We start from the raw sequence: 18918 nt of genomic DNA, 5'->3' as shown, positions 1-18918 counted from the left end.
CCTGCAATAAGTGCCAGAAATCTCCCACACACAGTCTGTTTCGCATGTAATGGACAGAGGTGAGTGGCGCAAAAAAGCGGTCAAAAATGAAGTTTCGTTTCTGTTTGAAATTGCATGTTACAAGCGGTGGAAATGATTTGGTCATGTCTTAATGGAACTTAGTTATACAGAAAGAAGTTAGGAAAGATCAACGACTAACGTATAGTTTGTGAGATCAGGAAGCATGAGGGATGTTGCTCCAGTGAAGCTTTCTTCTAGAGCTGTGGTATTTTCCGTCAGTACCAGTATAGGACTAACTAACCCAGGCCCTGCAGATGTCTTTGATAATTAGGGATTACTTGAGCAAAGGCTAGCAGTGGCATAGAAGTGCCAAGATTAAGTCCCATTTCCCTGGAACAGGTGGAGTCAATTGCAGCTGCTGCTTTAGTAGGCCTTGTTTTGAGCAGTATCAGGTGACAAAACCGCAGCGCTGTTTGGAAGCAGAAATTCATGAACACGTGTGCTTTGGGCTGGGATACTTCAGGTGTATGGCTGCTCTTCAGCCATAAATCTTCTGGTATTGTTGCTAGGGGGTTGAGGATGCTACTGGTTTTGAGTTTACAGAAAATTTAGGGAGATTTTTCCTTCGTGATCCCGTTGGCTTAATACCACCGAACAACATTTAAAAATGAAAAAGGACAGATGCTTCAGACCAGTCCCTAGGGGTACATCACCTGACCGAAGCTCGCATTAACTGGGAGTTGAGACTTTGGTAACCTTGATGATATTGCTATATATAGTTCACCTCCCAGGGGTTCAGGCCCTGTTTTTACTTGGAAGCTCTAATATCGGTGTTGTTTCACAAGTGATTTAATGCTGAAGGAGCCGGTTTAAGCCAAGCATCCCCTACCTGTGCTTGTCTGGTGCATGCTGGGGGATGGTTGCTAGGGAGCCAGGAACCTCTAGACAGTTTGAGCCTCTGATAACAGGGGGGAGAGGTTAACTGTCTTGTCTCCCTGTCCTAGACGGGAGCTGCAGTAATTACCATGACCCTCGCTTGCCCACAAAATGTCTGTTCGTCACAGCGTGTTGCCAATTTACTTATTCACTTAACCGCCTTTCTCTAGCAGATGAAGTTGAAGGGCCAGAAAGGGTACAAAGGAAAATGTGACAGTCCTTCTTGCGCTAAACCGAACCCACACAGACGGTAGCAAGGTGCTATCTTGGGGCAATGTTGGGTGATTTCTTTTGGGAGTAGTCTGGTTGTTCTTTTTTTTACTTCTGCAGCTCGATGTGGTGCTGAGGACTGTACGGTGATCTTCACAAGCTCTTTCACTTCTGTCTGCTTTTGACGTCTTTTCCACGCCCATTCTTGTGGTGCAGGTAATAAAAAAGGATTTTGTCTTGCTGCCTTGCTCACAGGCACAGGTGCTGATTGCGCCCACCTGTGCTCTTCATAAACTTGTAACTTGTAAGGCTCCTTGGAGAAGAAATAGTTCTTCTGATTTGTAACCTCTATGATACAGTGTTTTAGATGCTCTCATGAGAGGGAATACGGAGCTTTTCTTCACTCTCCACACGGGAAAAGCAAAGGGCTGCTGTTCCTTATTATGGCAAGTTTTGCGGACCGTCTTATGTCAAGACAAAACAGAATACTGAATATATGAATATTGAAGGGTGAGATTCAGCAGAGGGGCGACTAGGAGAGGCATTGTGGCTCTGTGGACGTCCGAGTGCTGGAGGGAGGGTAAGAGGAGCCCTTGTATTTTTAATGCCTGTCCTTCCCCCTGTACTCCCGAACATGCACCCTCCCGCCTGTTCTCGCTGGTTGCTATGACGCAGGTACAGCGGTCACGTGCGCTCCTTCCCCCTGGGTCTTGCACAAGATTGCAGCAGGGGGGAGGCGGGAGCCCACTGAATCGCACTCCTCAATCTCTCTCTCTCTCTGGCTGCTCGATCGCGATCGCCGCCTCCGAGCACCCCCAGCCCCCCCCCCAACCGCGGGGCTGAGCCGAGGCGCGGGTTCCCGTCCGTCCGGGCGAGCCGAGGCTTTCTGCAGAGAGAGAAACGAGGGCACCGCCGCGCAGCCGGTCCTGCTCGGTGTCACACGCTGCCTCCGGCCGGGAGTTGGTCTCAATGAAAGAAGCGGCGGTCTGTGCGTCAGCTGAGAGCCGTCTGTCCTTGGACTGCTCGAATGGAAGTGGGTGAAAAAGAGGGCTGTGATTTAACCAGACCCGTTTACTCCGTGAGCCTTTCTGCTGGCTGTTAGCCGAGCATGCTTTGAGAAGACCGCTTGCTCTTCTTGCCTGCTTGAATTTTTGTAATTAAAAAAAAAACAATATCAACCTCGGAGCTCAGACTGAGGAAGGGCAAAATAGGTTTTCCTGTCTTTTGGCGAGAGGAAAAGGAAAAGGGGGAAAGGGGTTGCGCTGAACTTGTTCTGGTGACCCTGCCTGTTGGCTTGGTTTTAATTTATTTAAAATGATTTCACTGCCTTAGCATCATTCTTTCTTCACTGCATACATTGCAGCTCATTTAACCTTGCTTGGGATGTTTTTCCTCCATGTAACAGTAAAATTCCAGGACATGCTGGTGCAGTGATTGATGTCCCATCCTTATAATATCTGAATGGGGGGGTAGAGTGCTTTGGTGTGTCCAGCATGAGAATTCAGCTAATGAGGGAGCTGTAGTGGACTTATGGCCTAAAGTCACAGAATGCAATAAATCGTGGGCCCCCGTGTAAAGCACAGTGGCTAACCACGTCTTCGAGAGCGTGCTATTAATATTTAGAGAGGGCGAAGATGACAGGAGGTGGAATGCATTTCAAGAGATAATAGAAGCAATTTAATAAACTCCTTGGGACAGAAACAGGGTGCAGAAGCCTGCTTTTCTATAACGAGCAGAGGGGAGGGTGGGCTGGGAATAGAGAATCTTCTGTGTACGTGTGGTGCAGGGAGCTGGGGGGGAGAGAGTTGGAAAGTGTAGCAGATGGGATGAGTCCCGAGACTCTCGTCTGGGCGTCTTATTTCCGACGAAGCAGCACGGATTTACGACTCCACTGCTTTCATCTGCGCGGCGCTGGTGTGCTCGCGTGGGGAAACTCCCAAGCGTGGGATCCAGCAGCGGGAGAGTACTGGGTCCCGGCAGCCCAGGAGCGGGCCGGCATACCGTCTTGTCCCATCAGCAGCCAGCGCCGAGTGCTAATGTGCGGTCAGTTTCGCTCGGTCTGTGCCCTGATGCTGCTTACTCTCCCTGTGGATCTCTGGGCTTTCCGTGAGATTCGAAAGAATTCAGATCGTGCCAGGCTACATCGTCTCCAGTTCATTAAGATTTTCCGAAAAGAGGCGGCAGGAGAATTCAAACCACCAAGCTATGTTTTAATTTGATATTATCTCCTCCCTGGTGCTTCCCGCACTCCCAGGGCTGTTGTAGCCAAGAGTGTCCGATAACAGAAAGCGAGTCTTTCCGCAGCTAGGTTGGTTTGTTGATGACTGCTAGCGTGTGGCAGTGGCCTGAGATTTAAAAATGGAAAAGCAGCCCTTTACGATTTCTGTAGCTTAATGCACCTCGGCAACAGTGACAAACTAATTCCAATCAGATTTAAGAACCTTAAGTGTTTGCCTTATGTGCACTGTGCAGCTTCATTGTTTGGTGGTAATCTTTTGAGAGCAGCCCCTGTACAATGGGCTGTATAAAATGGGGGGTATTTTATATAAAATGCAGCACTGCATAATTGTCCCATTTGTACTTTGCTCTCCTCTCTAACTCATTCCATTCCATCAAGTCTGCTGTAGGTGAAGGGGACTTCTGTGAATGACGCACGTGTATAGAATCCGACTCGACTCCGTTAATCCTGGGCAACGTGAAGCCCAAGCAGACTTCCTTCCGGGCCTGCTCCGTGTCTATTCCATCTCACTAACGGACTTCCGATGGGTCTTCATGCCAGAGGTTTCATCTTCTCCATGCCACAGTCATTTCTTAAACCTTTTTTTTCCCCCCGTTTGCACCAGCTCCTGAAATGTAACATTTTAAGCTATTTTGTTCATTTGTATGGATAATGTGAAGTCCTTTTATGAGTTGAGAGCATTTGAATCGTAATTGAGCAGTTTAAGATGCTTAATTGTTTAATGGTTCAGCTGTTAGAGGAGTCCTCAGCACTGGCTGGCAGAAGCACCGATTTTGGCGCCTTAGTAACTTCCCTAAATGACCGATGATCAGCTGTCAGCACGTGATGTCTTGCAACACCACGATCCTGTCGGATTTTGTCCGGATGCGGTTATCCTTTCATTGCTGAATTTTGTTCTGCATGAGGTGCGAATGCCATTTCTCTAGCTATGATTCCCCAAGCCACACTTGGCACGCCCAGGACATCTCACTCGCTTGTTCGGCCGAGATACAGGGCGTAGGGTGACTTTCGTCTACTGTCTTCCAACGGCGCGTGACCAGTCGTTGTACAGCTCGGAAACGGTTCAGAAATGGCATTTTCCTACAGATAGGAGCGAACAAAGGCAGCATGCATTTCTAGAAGGGAATTGGAAACTTTCCCCCCCCCATTTACGACGCTCTTCCAACATCACTCCATTGGAAGAATAGCTAATGGTTACTCGACCCTGGTAATAGTACAGGAGGAACAAGGGCTGCCCACGTGTTTCTCTTGACGTGAGCCCAGCAGCCAGTTCTCATGTTGTTGTAGCTCCACAACACCTTCAGCCGAGATTAAATGCTGCGTGGAATTTGCTGGCTTGTTTGGGCTTATTTCCCTTTCCTTGGCTCTTACAAACACCCAATTAAAGTATATTCTTTCCAACAAGCTCTGCGTACTGAACATCATGCCGTCTCTCCTCAGCCTGCTGTTTAAGAAATTTGCTCCCTTGTTCCCGACTAAAGAGCTCTTAACGGGCAAAGGATTAAGAGTGAATGAACAGGCACAGGCGGGAATGGCTTTGTATCAAAACACTCTCACGAGGGGTGTGTGTTGCTCAAGTCCAGTTGGTCGCGCTTCCTGAAGAGTTCATGTCACGAGGTCACGGCTCAGTGAAGGGAGTTTTGAAACTCTGGCGTTGGCACAGGATGGAGAGGAATTACCAACCCCACGCAATTTGAGAAGAGGTGAAAGAAAATTGAAAAGCACACCTAAAACAGAACGTTGAGACAAATGTCTTGGGGATTAAAACTTGAGTTTGAGTAACAACAGGAAAAGGCAGTAGTACCATCCAGGGCCACTTTGGAGAAATGTTGACATAGGTGGGTCTGCTTGATATTCTGGAATGAACATTAATGTGATTTGAGGTGAAGGCAAGACTTTTTTTTGCCTTACCTTCCCCTTTCTGTCAAGTAACTGTAGAATGATAATTTGCTATACAATATCTTTTGGATCTAACACAAGCTGTCAAGTAGAATATAGGTGGCAGAGAACACAACAGTGTAATGGATTTCCACTGGTATGACAGAAGTGTGGTAGTTACATGGGGCAAGTCATTTTGGGGCTGATCTCTTTTTGCCCTTTTTTCAGGATATTTTAAGGAAAGGTGTACAAAGCATATTAACATTAAGCAGTCAGCTAAAGCGCCATTTATACACTTCTGGATGAAACAACCTACAAACACCACCCCATTGTTCAGTCTTTTAAGTGAAGCTTTATTGTCAATCTTTAATGATAATTTTATAGTTTCAGTTGTTGGGGTTGGAACAGTATGAAATTAAATTACATTTATACTGAAGACATTAAACGTTCAACAGACAGGTCTTAGAACATGTTTTGTTTTTAATGCCTCTTGGCACAGATAGTGCTTTGCATCCCATGAGATCCCAAAGTCTTTACCTGTAGGAGCAGATTGGCTTTGTCTTTGATTGGTTTTGGCGGTGAGGGTAACGCACAGTAGCCACCATGCACAAATACACCACAGACGAGGAAGCAGAGGAGTGAGAAATTGCTTCAGCCACTGGTTTAACGTGCAGCCCATGGTAGTCTAGGCAGCACACCCCTAGCCTGTAGGCTGACCCCTGTTTAAAAGCATAGCTGTGCCCTTGCTTTACATTTGAACCCTTGTCCTACTATCTCCTGGCCCTGGGGAAAAAGGGGAACTAGACTCGACCTTTTTGTGGATAGTGAAAGATGTACCTTCTATAGAGTCCTGAGCTCTAGAGAGACTTGCTTTGTACAAAGCGCATAACTCACTTCCTCTCAGATCTAAGCAACAGGGCAGCCCACTGTACAAACTGACCTTTAAATCCAAGATGGCAAATGAGAGGAAGTCATTGGGCCCATCTGGCTTGTTAGTTTGTTAGTAGTTAATTGATCCAAGGATGTAATCCAGCTTTTTTTTTTTTTTGAAAGATAACAACACGGCCGGGTATGGCTTGTTCCATACTTTCCACAACCCCTTCTGGAAAGTTCCTTTGTCTCCACGCACCTTCTCTTATTGACCTGTTCGTGTCCTTTGGGTAGTGTTTAAATGTTAATTTGGGAAAAAAACGAGTTAACGTAGTTGCAGCTCTTAAAGGATTTTGAATATTTGAAAGACCCTCTCGCTGTCTTTTCCGAATAAGAATAAAAAGATTCAGTATTTTAGCCTGTCTGAGCAGGACATTCTTTTTGAGCCGAGGAATGTACTTGGTAACCCTCCTTTAGACTGATTTCAGAGCGGTAATATATTTTTTGTGATGTGGCGACCTAAAGGTTACACAATATTGTAAATCTTTCTAGTGTTTTGTGCACTTTTAACATACTATTGCTTGATTTAAATTCCACATATCTAACAGGACAGCTTAGTATGGTTTGCCCTTTTTGTTGCTTCCCCATATAAATCTTACGAACGCCTAACTTTTTCATAGGTAGCTTCTTTTAGCTCCTCGTCTTTCATTTTGTAGTTGTTTTTCATCTGCATGTAACACACTCTTGTTTTTCTCTTTTCGAATTTCCTGTGCAGCTTCTGTGGTGTTTGCTCATCTTCCTGATTTGGTATAACCTGGTACCATGAGTAGTTTGCTAGTGGGAAAACAAAGTTGTATTAGAAGTGGAGGTAGCTTTTCCAGTCAGCGTAACTAGTTGTCTGGCTGTTGGTCCTAATGCCTGCTACTTTACAGTTTACAAAACTTCACATTTTATTTCAGTGAAATTGACTATCTCTTATGATCAAGATACAGTAATGGTCATGCTGCCCAATTCCAGTCTGGGGTGAAACTTTGAAAGATCTTTGGCGCCAACAATTTCCAAAGAGAGAAGCAGAAAACCTGTAGTTTTTGACTTGGCTTGGAACTGCACATGTCGAGTGTGGGAAATTTTAAATTGGTGATTTATTTGGAAAGATACCACGGTCTAGGTGTGGTTGAAAAGCCACATCACTTTTGTTCAGCTTTGTTAGGATGAACTAAAATGTAGGGCTATTGACTGCAGCATCAGAATTCAGAATTTTTTCCCTGATTGTAGGGAAGGTTAAAATCAACACTCTGGTCTTTACTGACCAACATGAGGAGTGTATCCTGCTTTTTCATTGTTGGACAGGAAATATTTAAAGATGTGAAGCCTAAAATACTTTAGTGGACTGCCAATTTTATTTTTTTTTGTCCCTACCACACCTAAAACACAACTATGTAACCGTTACATGAATAACTTGCCTTCAGCTTCAGGATCCGTCTTTGATAATTAAAAAGCTTTTGTACTTCTTTCCTTATCTGCAGGTAACATTTAGCATGTTGTACCTCATGTCTGTAAACTGAGCAAACAGTGTAATGTTAAATGTGTTTAGTGAGTGTTTGTGTAAAAATAAGTTTGTGTCGTCACTTTTTCACTAGTCTTATCTTTGAAGGAGATGAAAATTCACCACTCTCTGTCGACTTCACTGGAGACGCTCTTTTTTTTTTTAAAAAGGAGACCAATTTCAAACTTCTTTTAGCTCTAGAGGGCAATTTCCTCGTGAATTTCAAATCATATCTTGTGAAGTTATAAAACAAAAGGTCTTTTAGCTACATTTTTGCTCTGCACAAGATTAGAACTAAAATATCAATATACTGAGAAGAATAACAAATGCAAAAAATGAGTATTGGAACCAATAGTTTTAGTTGAGTTATTAATGCCTCTGTTTATTTTTAAATATTAGCTGAATTTAACTGAATTTCTTGGTTCCTCCTGCTTTTGCTGTAATAGACTTAGACTCTTGGTTCTTTTTTTTTCTGATGCAGAAAGCAATGGAGCCATTGATGGTGTTAAGTAGGTAAAAAATGATCATCCAGGTGGGGGCTGCACTTTGGTGGCGGGGCGGAGAGGAGTCCTCATTACCTGTGAAGCGCTTTGAGTGGAGTGTCCCGAAAAGCACTTGTGAAGTGTAGGGATAATCATTATAATGGTTTGCTTTTCAAAACTCTGCTGCATGTTAAAACTAAAGAGTAAAGAGTTATTATTCTAATAGAAGTAATCACTCTGCTGTGCTTCCTTGTTTATCACCATGTACAGTCTAACCCACGGGTGGTGCCATTTTGATGAGAGGCTGGGTTGGCCTTGTCTCCTCATCTGGTTTGCTTTTTTTTTTTAATCGTGTTTTTTTTTTCTTCCCTCACCCCAGAAAGACGCTGTGTTTCCTCACGGTGAAGGCCACTCCATCAGCTTTCCCCCGGTGGCTGTAATGCGCTGACACACCAGTATGGGCAGGCGTTTCCCGGGAGCATACTACCCTCCTCACAACTCCTGTACGTACGCCACCGGTTCCTTCACTCCGTTGCGGTCAGTACAGGCTCCGTGCGAGTGTCCGGGCCAGGGGATCCCAGTTCTGGTCCTGGGGGCCCACACGCCTACTGGCTTTCACTCCAGCTGAGCTGAATGACCTCATCGAAGCCTCAACGAAATATTGGAATGTCTACGAAGTTTGAGATTTTATAATATAGGTAAAAGGCGAGGTCCAACATGTTTGAGAGCTGAAAACCTGAGGGCTCAATTGTGGGACTGAGAGCCGGGCTGGAACAGAAACCAGCAGTTGTGTGGGACCCCAGGGACCAAGAATGAGAACCCCGAAGTCCAGGTTTGCACGTGAGAAGGGGGGAGGGGTTGATTCAGCGGAGCAAAATAAATAATTCAGTGGTGCTGTTCTGACCTCTTTCCCATGGACGGCCAACAGGGGGAGCAGTGTGGCCCTGGTGCACAGCATGGAGGACCAGGCCAGTGCTGTGAGCTGATAATTGAGAGTTGCTCTGTCTTGTCAAATTCTTGAGTAATATTACAGATACTTCAAATGTTTTCTTTAACTGCACTGCTGTTTTTTTTTTCCAGATTTGCCCAGGGACTGTTCAGTAGCCCTAAAGTATGTTTGGGCCGTTTGTTATGTAAAAACAGTGCTCTTCATTTAAGGAATCGGACCATTTGTCATTTGGGCACATTTGGCTGAGTGAAACATGTTGCTCTTGCCTTTAGCACATACCTGTTTTTTTTTTAATAATCACTACTGATCACTACCAGTGAGTCACTGCAACTCCAGTATACCTGGATGTTTCTCCTGTACAGCTACTGCAGTTTGCTGTTGGTATTTAACAAAACGTTGTTTCCTGTTTCATGACTTCATCTGAACTTCAGGACTTAAAAAGACACTGATTTATCTCCGCCAGAAAGTTATTTTCTTTCCAAACTGAGACAGATCTCGGTTTCTGATGTGAAAAGAACCCTCCCTTAGCCTTCTTGTATCTGTGAATCTTGAGATTGAGGGGTCATGACCCTTCAGTTTCCTGTACACGAAATAACAGCTGCGTTGGCCAAGGAGCATGAAGAACAGACTGCAGTTTGCACAAATATCTCTCGTGGAGTTGTTCTTATTATTAGTTTCCTTTTGAAGCCTCTGATGAAGGTTAAGGCTTCTGCATCTCATGGGGATTTATTTTACACCGACACGACTACCTGACAACGCCACCATGTCTTATGGGAGACTAGGGCTGGGTCTGAGAAGCAACATGTCTCGCTGACGTCAACAAGCATGAAGCAGAGCTGCTTCTACTGGTCCTGCTTTGCCACTTACACCCATTCTTCATGTCTCCTGACACAGTGGCTTCTGCTGCGGAATTGCACTGGAAGCAGCAATGTACCAGTCGCTCATCTTAAAAAGAATCTACTGCTCAAAATGGAGTGGACTTCAGTTCATTATCCCACGTTGTGCGTCTCTTAGAGAAGAGATTACGTTGTGTGGTTTCAGAAACTGAAATCAGTTTTCAGTTTACATTGTGTGGTTCCAAAAACTGAAAATCAGTCCAGAAGTACAACAGGAGCAGGCTTGGCTGTCACAGGGAGGAGCAGTATGGAGGTCCTGTCTCCAGGCTGCTTCGGGAAATCAAGGGTTGCAGCTACAGGACAAAAAACATTGATACTCTGTAGTACCGTTTCCTTGCTCTTTTATCCTGTTATCCTTCAAGATAAGTGTAGCTTTCGCATCACTGAATTAACCCTCAGGGGGTTCCTCTTGCTGGTTAAGGAATAAGCACTTACAGTATGTCTCGATGAGCCTGGTTAAGGTTTTTGGTTAGACCCTCCGTGTTTGCAGTCAGTCCTGTTAAACCAGTTCCAAATATTTCAAAAATATTTTGGTTAATAGCTGATTAAACCAAAGAAGAAAGTCATGGGGAAATGTCTTTAATTGGTATTCTGAGTTGTATTTTTTTCTCCTGTTTTAAGGATTTATTGCAGCGGTTGGGGTTTTATTTTCCATTTCAGTCCGTGGGCCGAACTTTTTTTTTTCATCAAAGGGAGAAAGGATTTTCTCTAAACATACTTTTTTTTTTTTTTTTTGGAATCGAAGTGTATTCCTGTGGCCTTGTGAACCAGCAGGTAAACCCAAACTGACCTGGACACATCTGGTTCATTTGCTTGTTAGTTTGATCCTCGTTAGCCTGATCCGCAGCAATTAAATTCAGATCTAAGAACTTGAAGAAAATGACACCGGCCCCCAAGGGAGGTCATTGCAGCACAGGCCCAAATGAGGGGGATAGAATGTGAGGTGATTGGTTTCTGCGATTAGAGCTAATCATTTAAACAGCACTCTGTGCTGGCAGTGCGCTCTGTGGAATAACATCTTACATTTTTGTGACCTGGGAGTGTTTAATTCTTGTAAGATTGTTAAAAGAATGTAGGGTCTGACCTACTTTTACAGAAGCGTTTATTGTCGGCAATTTTATTTGGAGTGGGGTTTGTCATCGGCAGTGGCTTCATCCCTGCCGGGCTCACTGAGGGATCGAACTGGCCCACCCAGTCTTCACGTCCTCAACATGTGGATCAGGCCGCTCCTGTGAAACTTGATCGGAATAATTTAACGAGCGCCTCTGCTTGCCGATTTTCGGGATGTTCGGCAGTAATGTGGATCAGTCACAACAGCTGTTCCAAGTTGTGTTTTAATGTAGAGCATGCTGCCATAGTCGGTAATATTGTATCATTGCATTACCCAGCAGACGCAGTGTTGATTAGTTGTCTCCGTCGTTTTGATCGTTGTCATGGGACAGGTTTTATTGTCATCTCGAAAACGAGGTTGCTGGCAACTCACTTATGAGGGTGATACCACTAAGAGAGAGAGCTGATTTGTCTTTTTGTTCTTTAAAGACTTGCAACTTATATGTTTGACCCCGATATATCAGTTTGTACTTAATTAAAAATCCTATTGGATAAAATGGCTCATCCCCTAATTATGCTTGTCTCTTTCTTTATTTAACCAGGGATTGTCTGAGAATCCTTCCCAGGTCACCTTAAAGAAAACTGGCCGTGTAATTCAACTTTGTTTCTTAGGTTTATGGTATTATTAGTAATTTACGGCAATTCCTCCTATGTTCGGTTGAGTCGGAAAAATTGTTGGCTATAAATGTCAAACCAGAAATGGAAATAACCCTCCAATATACTGTACAGTAGGTGCAGTTTTCACCCATTTGTAATTTAAGCCAGCTGCAGGCTGGTGTATTGAAGCAATCACTGGGCGATGATTATGGACATTTCATGCTTGTTAACCTACAGTAGAAATGTGATTAGACGTGCACAGTGTTTTAAAGTAAATTCAAAAAATTTAAAATAGTTTTACTCATGACGTTAATATCTGCCTTCAGATTTGTTGGTTTTCCGGCCTGTATGATTTTGTTTCAGTCAGGGATTTTTTTGTAATTTGACTTTGCTGCTGATCAAACATGGGTTGTTTTTTTGCTTCTTCAGTAATGTACGTAAGAAGAGGGGTATGTGTGTTTGTCTTGCACTGAGATCCAAGATATGATATGATATGATGATGTGGTGTGAGATAATCTTCTGTGGACGGAGCAGATCTTGAAAGACTTTCTACACATCGCTCAGCAGAAGCAAATTCTGTTCCTTTCTGTCGTAAAGTTTCAGTCTTCAAATGCAAGTGTCTACACAGGTTAGGTTAGGTTACCATTGCTTTTTTCAATAAAAGCTTTGATAGTGGAGAGAATATCCAGCTTGTCTGAGACAACTGCTTCTTAGTATTAGGCTTTAATTCTTCACTTCAGTTTACTGTACTGCCAGTAATGGAGGCAGTGTGACATGTCACTCTGAGGGATCTAACTGGGAACTTCAGAAGCGCTGCCTTTTTGATTTAGGCTGGTAATGGCCAAGTGTAATTGCAGAGATGGCCTTTTGTGTTTCTCCTGTCTTGAGAATATTTGTCTTTACGGACTGAGAGATGAACCTTCGAGAGTATAACCTTTTTTTTTTTTTTTGGTGTGAGGTATAGTTCCTATCCTGTGGCTTGACAGTGCGTGAAGTCCTTGATCCCTCAAGCATGTAGTTTAGCCCGTCTCATCAGTTCGTAAAATGAAGAGCCGGTTCTGTTCCTGCTCACCGCGGCGTTTCTTTCCCATTTTTTCCTGAGCGGAGCCACCTGTCAATACCTTTGATCCAGGCGGATAGAGCATATCCAGACTGTAGACTGTGAGGGAGATCAAAAGCTGTTGGGCTGTGTCCCCTTGGAGCTCGGATGCCACCTGAGACACAGTGAGGAGGAATGCTTGTCTCTGATCGCTTGTCCCATTCTCAGACAAGAAAGGGGGGGCAGGGGGCATACTCTAGTCGGTGCTGATTTGGGCCAAATTGAAAATTTGTGGATAATCTGGTGAGCCATCTGAACACTTAACTTTGAGATGCAAAGCCTGTTAGAATGTCATAGCCTTGAATCTTTTCGTTTTCAACCCCCTGCAGTTGCTCGATCTCGTCTTCAAGATAGCCCAACTGTGTTGGAACCAGAGAAGCAGAGCTGAGTATATAAACCCTTGACTAGACATGGTAACACATTTTAATTAAGGTGGCAGGCATCAATTATATACATATGTACTGTATGTTCTACGTCGGTAATCAATATAACATGCATTGGCTGGAGAGGAAAGATCACATTTTGAAGCAGACTTGTTATTTCCATCCCAGATTAAAATGTAGATTGCGGCTACTTTTCCTGGGATGGTGCAATACACTACTACTCCAGTCGTGTGCAGGTTTATTAAAACACTTCCTGGGCAGATGGATTTACTTCCTTCCTTCCTTTTATTGTCCCAGATGGGGAAATTTGCTTTGCAGGCTTGTAAAAGACATAACACAATACACAATAAATTTAACACAACACGAACCCCTTGACAAATAAGAGACATAAATTAGAAGTTAATTGGCTACACAGAGGGAGTTTAACAGGAATAATAATCTGAGGTAAATGATAATGTATCTCAATAGCATTCACTGATGGTCTTGTCGTAGTAAGGCATGGCACCAGCATAAACTTGCTGTTCCTGTTTCTTCTTTATGAACACTTTACGAAGAACATACATCTTTTGTATAGTATGTTAACACCACGTTTTCAGTGTGTGAATTCTGGACACTCTGTATCTGCTTTTATGAGGATCCCCCATCAACTTTTCTGAAGCATTAGCAAATTCCACCAGCAACATTGTGAAAAACAACAACTCATGACTCACAGTTGACCTCCACAGGTGGTTCCCTACCCTGGTCCTGGAGGAACACTGTCTGTGAGTTTTCATTCCAGAGGAACTCTGAATGTGCCGTGCTAATTGATGGCTTAATCTCCTTGCTTGTTCAGACTTGTATTCAACTTGTTTCTTCAGTCAGCTCCGAGTGTCAGAAATACTACGCTTTGAGGGTCTGGTTTCCAACAACTTTAGCGATAAGAACATTACACAGGCTCACCTCTCGCTGGCTGTTACTTCTGACTAAATAGATCTTACTTGTGGAGGCATCAGAAACACCCAAAGGAAGCCTTGTTTTCCTTCTACAGAGGTTCATTAAGTCACTTTTCAAGCAGCACGCCTGAATAAGGGCATTTCTGAAACTCTGAAATCGATACTGGGTTGAAAATCTAATTTTGACCTTTTAAGAGCTGTATGTACAGTAAGTATGCCCCAAATCCAAAGCAGAAATCATTTAGCCTGTGATTATGAACTTGGCCTGAGCAAAAGCCAGAAGCCATAGTTTTCCTCTTAAGAGTTAGTTTGGACATCGCTGTCTTAGACTGATGAGCAGCTGTGGATGCTCACTGCTATAACAGAGCAAGCTGAACCACCTGAGCCAGGTCAGAAGAGGCTCAACCCTTATGCTCAACTCAGCTGATGGCCCAGGTCCAGGGCCTTGACGTCTGATTGTTTCTTTTATTTAAAGTAAAACTTGTCAATGCTGCAGTACTGCAAAAAGCCCGTAACTGTAGGCTGTTCATTAATAACTACCAATAAAAAGATTACAGTTACAGAAAATGATCTGAAGATCAGCCGTTTGTTAGTGGTCAAGTTTTAGTTAAAAATCTAGGGGCTGTCAGGAATCAGGCTGAAAAGAGCACGGTTTCCCTCCAAAGCTCTCGCTTTATGTGAGCTCGGAATTGAAAATGTCTTGCAAAGCTTCAGATCGATACAAAATAAAAGTTCCTCCAACATCAGTCATGCATTCAAAGCCTAGATTTTTCTGTAGACGGGAGGCAGCTCTGTGGTCGAGCTGCCCGGGTCCCGAGAGAGGTTTGCTCTCCCTTAGTCCACTTGTGAGTCACTGGCTGCCATGCTGCACCAGCAACTTGTCCTCTTTGTGCTCCAGCTGGGATTCAGTCCTCAGCGCACCTTCTATTCAGGTTGCTTTGGGCAAAAGCCTCATTTAAGAGGACTAACTGGTCAATACTTTCTGGTCTCGAGAATGCCTCCAAGCACACCATTAAATGCAGAGAAGCCCTGTGCTCTGAAGCATCAGTCAGAACTGCTGAACTGATGTGCGCCTCTGGGACAACGCCTGTTCTCTGAATGAGCAGTGCACTGAATGCATCACACTGGTGCTAATGTGGTGCAGGGTGAGGCGTTAGACAGGTCTCTGCGGTGAGGCAGTTCTGAAGGTGCTCACTCCTGACAGTCTCTGGAAGATGGAAGCTGAAGACAGATTGCCCTTGATAATTTGCTTGCTGCAGTGCCGGCGGATTTAAGAGTGCTTTGTTTTTTCTTTCCTCCTTCATTTAGACCTGTGCATGGAAAAACAGGAATCAATATTTATTACCCCTGGATTAGGAAAGCCATTAAAAGGCGGTAAATGATTATTTTGAATTGTACTTATTTAAACATTGACCTTGAGATGTGTTTCTTTCCAAAGGCTTTGGCTGGTGTTTGTGGAAAAGACGTTTTCCAGTTATGCACATTGTTCTCCTTATAACTGAATGTCCGAAATTCCTTTCTCTTTTTTTTGGTCCTGTTGTTTTCTCAAATGTCTTAACCCCCCCAGTCCCCCTGTTCGTCTTCTGTTTTACAGTTTGTTTTGGTGAATTGCTTTCTGTGATTGTGTTGTTTGTTTCGAGCCGGATCTATCAAGGCCATCGCACACCCTTGCAGCTCATTTGAAAAACCGAGCCGAGAGCGAGTTCGATTTCTTTGATTCTAAAATCGCCATGAAGCTCAAGAGAATGAGATTTCTAAATGTCGCTCCGTGTGCCTCTGCCTTGATACCTCTGGATCTTTGTTTTATCCAGTTTGTTTTTTTAATTGCTTTAAATGATCCCTTTTTTCAGATTTCAAATTATAACAAATCCAGATATCTCCATTGTTGAAGGCCCCCAAGTGATTCATGTCTGAACTGCTTCCAGGTTAGACATCCTTTCATCTGTTTCAAACACACTGTCTTGTGGGTCTGACAGCCGGGTTATACTTGAGGTTTTGTTCAGAAAATCATTAGATTGATGAGACGTTTAAGAGATGGTTAAATTTACTGTATTGTATGTAGTGGTCGATCTGGGAAACCGCTACACTCCAGCATTAAATACGCACAAGTCCAGGTAGAATATTTGTCAGCTTTGATAAAACAAATGTGTGTTTTTGTGAAAAATGTTTTTTTATGGAAAGAAACAAACACTGTTCCTGTGCCTCCTGGTTTGTGTTTCAGTGTCAGCTTCTCCTTGACTAAATTATTTAATTTCTTACGAGGTTCTCTGCCCTTGATCGTTTGATTTTATAGACTGCTTTCAAAACTCGGGTTTTTAAAACTTGGAAGATGGGTTGTAAATTTCAGATACATTTATTGTTAGGTTGTTTAAGCCTTTTATTATATAAGGAAGAGCAAATGGTCAGAACAAGAAAAGTCCTGTGGACGAACTTCGGGTGTTGCCGTTTTAGGCCCCTCAAAACATTTTTTATTTCATTTGTCGTTTATTTCACTGTTGAAATGTCCGGTTTTTATAAATGGCTTGTTTTTCAGATGTCTGATGTAGGGTTTATCAGTGTCACCGGTAGTTTTGTTAGACATGAGTGATGACCCAGCAAATTAAAATGTCTTGTTTGGGAAAACCAGGTATTTCTGTTTCTTAAGGAAAGCTGACTGACTGGATGTTATTGGACAGAGCCTCGATGCCGTGTGGGGCAGTAACAGGGCCTATCAGTTACACCTTCAGCCTTCAGCATCTGTTTCTTTCTGGAAAATAACCTTTCAAGGAAATCGTTTCTTTCTAGGAGTTGGGTAAATGGGAAGGCACACACGGCAATCTGTCTGCCAGTGATCCCACCAGGAAAAAATAACTGCATTAGTTGAGGTGTACAACTCAAAGCTGGTGTCTCAGGTTTGGTGTAGCACAGTTTCTGCCGAGTTGGTATCTGCTATCAAGCTCTTTTTTTATTGGATGTCAGTTTTTTTTTTTCCCCGAAACTCCACCCCAACTGTTAATGTTTGTCAGTTTATATAATGTATATGCTCCCTGTTATGAAGCTGACCTAGGTAGAGCTGAAAAGAAGTCAGGTGGCTGGCCCTTTCCCTTTGCAGTCTAGCCAGTGTGGCGGTTGGGTATCTCTAGGTCCACAGGCTGGGAGGAGCTTTTCCATCCAGGAGGCAAGGCTGCACAACAAGGTGTTGTCTCCCTGGAGCCTCAGGCACGTAGCACTGCTGGATCTGACCCTCTCCCTTTCCTCAGCTGGCTGTTGGGATCTGTTGAAGGATATTTTGAAGAGATGTGTGTAGATGGAGCCGTAGGAGGCTGGCGTTTCTCATGTAGAGAGGAGGTGCTGCTTAGTCTTGTTGGCAGAGACAGTGCTGCTGGCCTGAGTGCCCTGGAGAAGACTATAACTGTGATAGGAGGGCCATTACTGTCGTTTTCTGACTTTCCGACTGGAAATGGCTGTATTTGGATCACGTAATATCTTCAGAAAGGGAGACGGCTTATAGACTGAAGAGTTGAAATATAGGCTTTTGAGAATTGTGACAGTGACATTTCTAGAACCTTATTAAATGAATTTTAATCCTGCAGATATAGGAGTTAATTTGTTCTTACAGGTTCGCTTCCACAGAATTCTCAGTGTGCATACATTAATCATGGGAGACGTTACATACTTGGGAAATATTTATAACCACACGCTTAGTGCTTCAAAGACCTCTAGCCACAGCACAGTTTGTATTGATCTTCAACACATTTGTCTTGCTTTTCTGAAACCCAGGAAGGGCTTAAACAGGGCTATAGATTACATATGAATATTGGATATATTCAAATTGAGTCTTTGGACCAGTGCTTTTCTTCCAGTGAATTGCTAGAAAGTTATAACTTGTGAAAATCGCGGTGCGAGAGATCACTGGTTTTCTTTGTCTCTGCTTCTAGTGGACTCCTCTTCAGACGTGATGTCGGTGTGTGTGGCATCGAACGCGGGAGCAACAGACGTGGTGAACCGGAACGGCCCGGCCACCCCGCCAAACTCGCTCAGCCTGCGCTCCTCTCACAACGAGCTGCTCAACTCCGACGTCAAGCACTCGGAGGTGAAGGGCACCACTCCTCCGAAGTGCCGGAAGAAATATGCCCTCACCAGCATTCAGAGCGCCATGGGCCTGAGCGAACCGGCTTCTCAGCCGTTGCTGGGCAACAGTGTCAACTCCAGCTCCTCTGCCAATCCCAAACTGGCCAAGAATGGCGAGAACCAGCTCCGTAAGGCAGCAGAGCGCCAGGACCTCAACAAAAACCCGGCTCCCGCCGACGGCCGCAACATCATCTCCGAAAAGCTTGAGGGGAAAGAGGGGCCCCACCAAGGTACGGCTCCGCCCCGCAGGACCAAGAGCTTCCTCAACTACTATGGTGTCCTGGGTGACTCCACTCTGGAGGGACAGCCCCTGCTGGTGGATCACAGCAACTCCAACCCGCCCAAGGACCCCCCCAGCCCTGGAGACGATCCCCAGGCCTCCAAGCACTCCATTGGGTCGGCCAGCCCCGAGGACAGCCAGATCTCCGTGATGTCCTCCTCCAGCCCCGAAACCAAGAAGGATCAGCCCAAGACGGGGGCCAAAACGGACTGCGCGCTCAATCGCATCCAAAACCTGGCCCCCAGCGATGAGGACTCTAGCTGGACAACCCTGTCGCAGGACAGCGCCTCCCTCAGCTCTCCAGAGGAAGCAGGTACGGTCCCGACCCATTTACTGACCTTTGTGGCAGCTCTTCGTTTATCTTTATTAACTCAGACATCGCTGCCTGGAAGCAAAATAAG

At 44.4% G+C, this 18918-nt stretch overlaps 1 protein-coding gene across 15 annotated transcripts in view; it reads left to right on the top strand.

Annotated features, from left to right (window-relative positions):
* The window catches only part of LOC148677678 (amyloid beta precursor protein binding family B member 2-like), a 140067-nt gene that overhangs the window by 37876 nt on the left and 83273 nt on the right, over positions 1–18918 (top strand). For 8 of the 15 annotated variants that reach the window (XM_088623457.1, XM_088623468.1, XM_088623425.1 and 5 more), the window contains 2 exons: positions 8541–8664; positions 18045–18830. In XM_088623457.1, the coding sequence (XP_088479583.1) occupies positions 8619–8664; positions 18045–18830 (832 nt within the window). In that variant the 5' untranslated portion in view covers positions 8541–8618. Of the gene's footprint in view, positions 1–1266; positions 1363–1605; positions 1727–1951; positions 2180–8540; positions 8699–15977; positions 16053–18044; positions 18831–18918 lie in introns of those variants that run through there. The other 7 variants (XM_088623437.1, XM_088623436.1, XM_088623473.1 and 4 more) reach the window with 6 other exon arrangements.

This window comes from Lepisosteus platostomus, chromosome 1 (genome assembly GCF_059453375.1).
Source record: "Lepisosteus platostomus isolate fLepPlt1 chromosome 1, fLepPlt1.hap1, whole genome shotgun sequence".
Classification (NCBI taxonomy): domain Eukaryota; kingdom Metazoa; phylum Chordata; class Actinopteri; order Semionotiformes; family Lepisosteidae; genus Lepisosteus; species Lepisosteus platostomus.
This window is presented reverse-complemented; position numbering and strand designations above follow the sequence as displayed.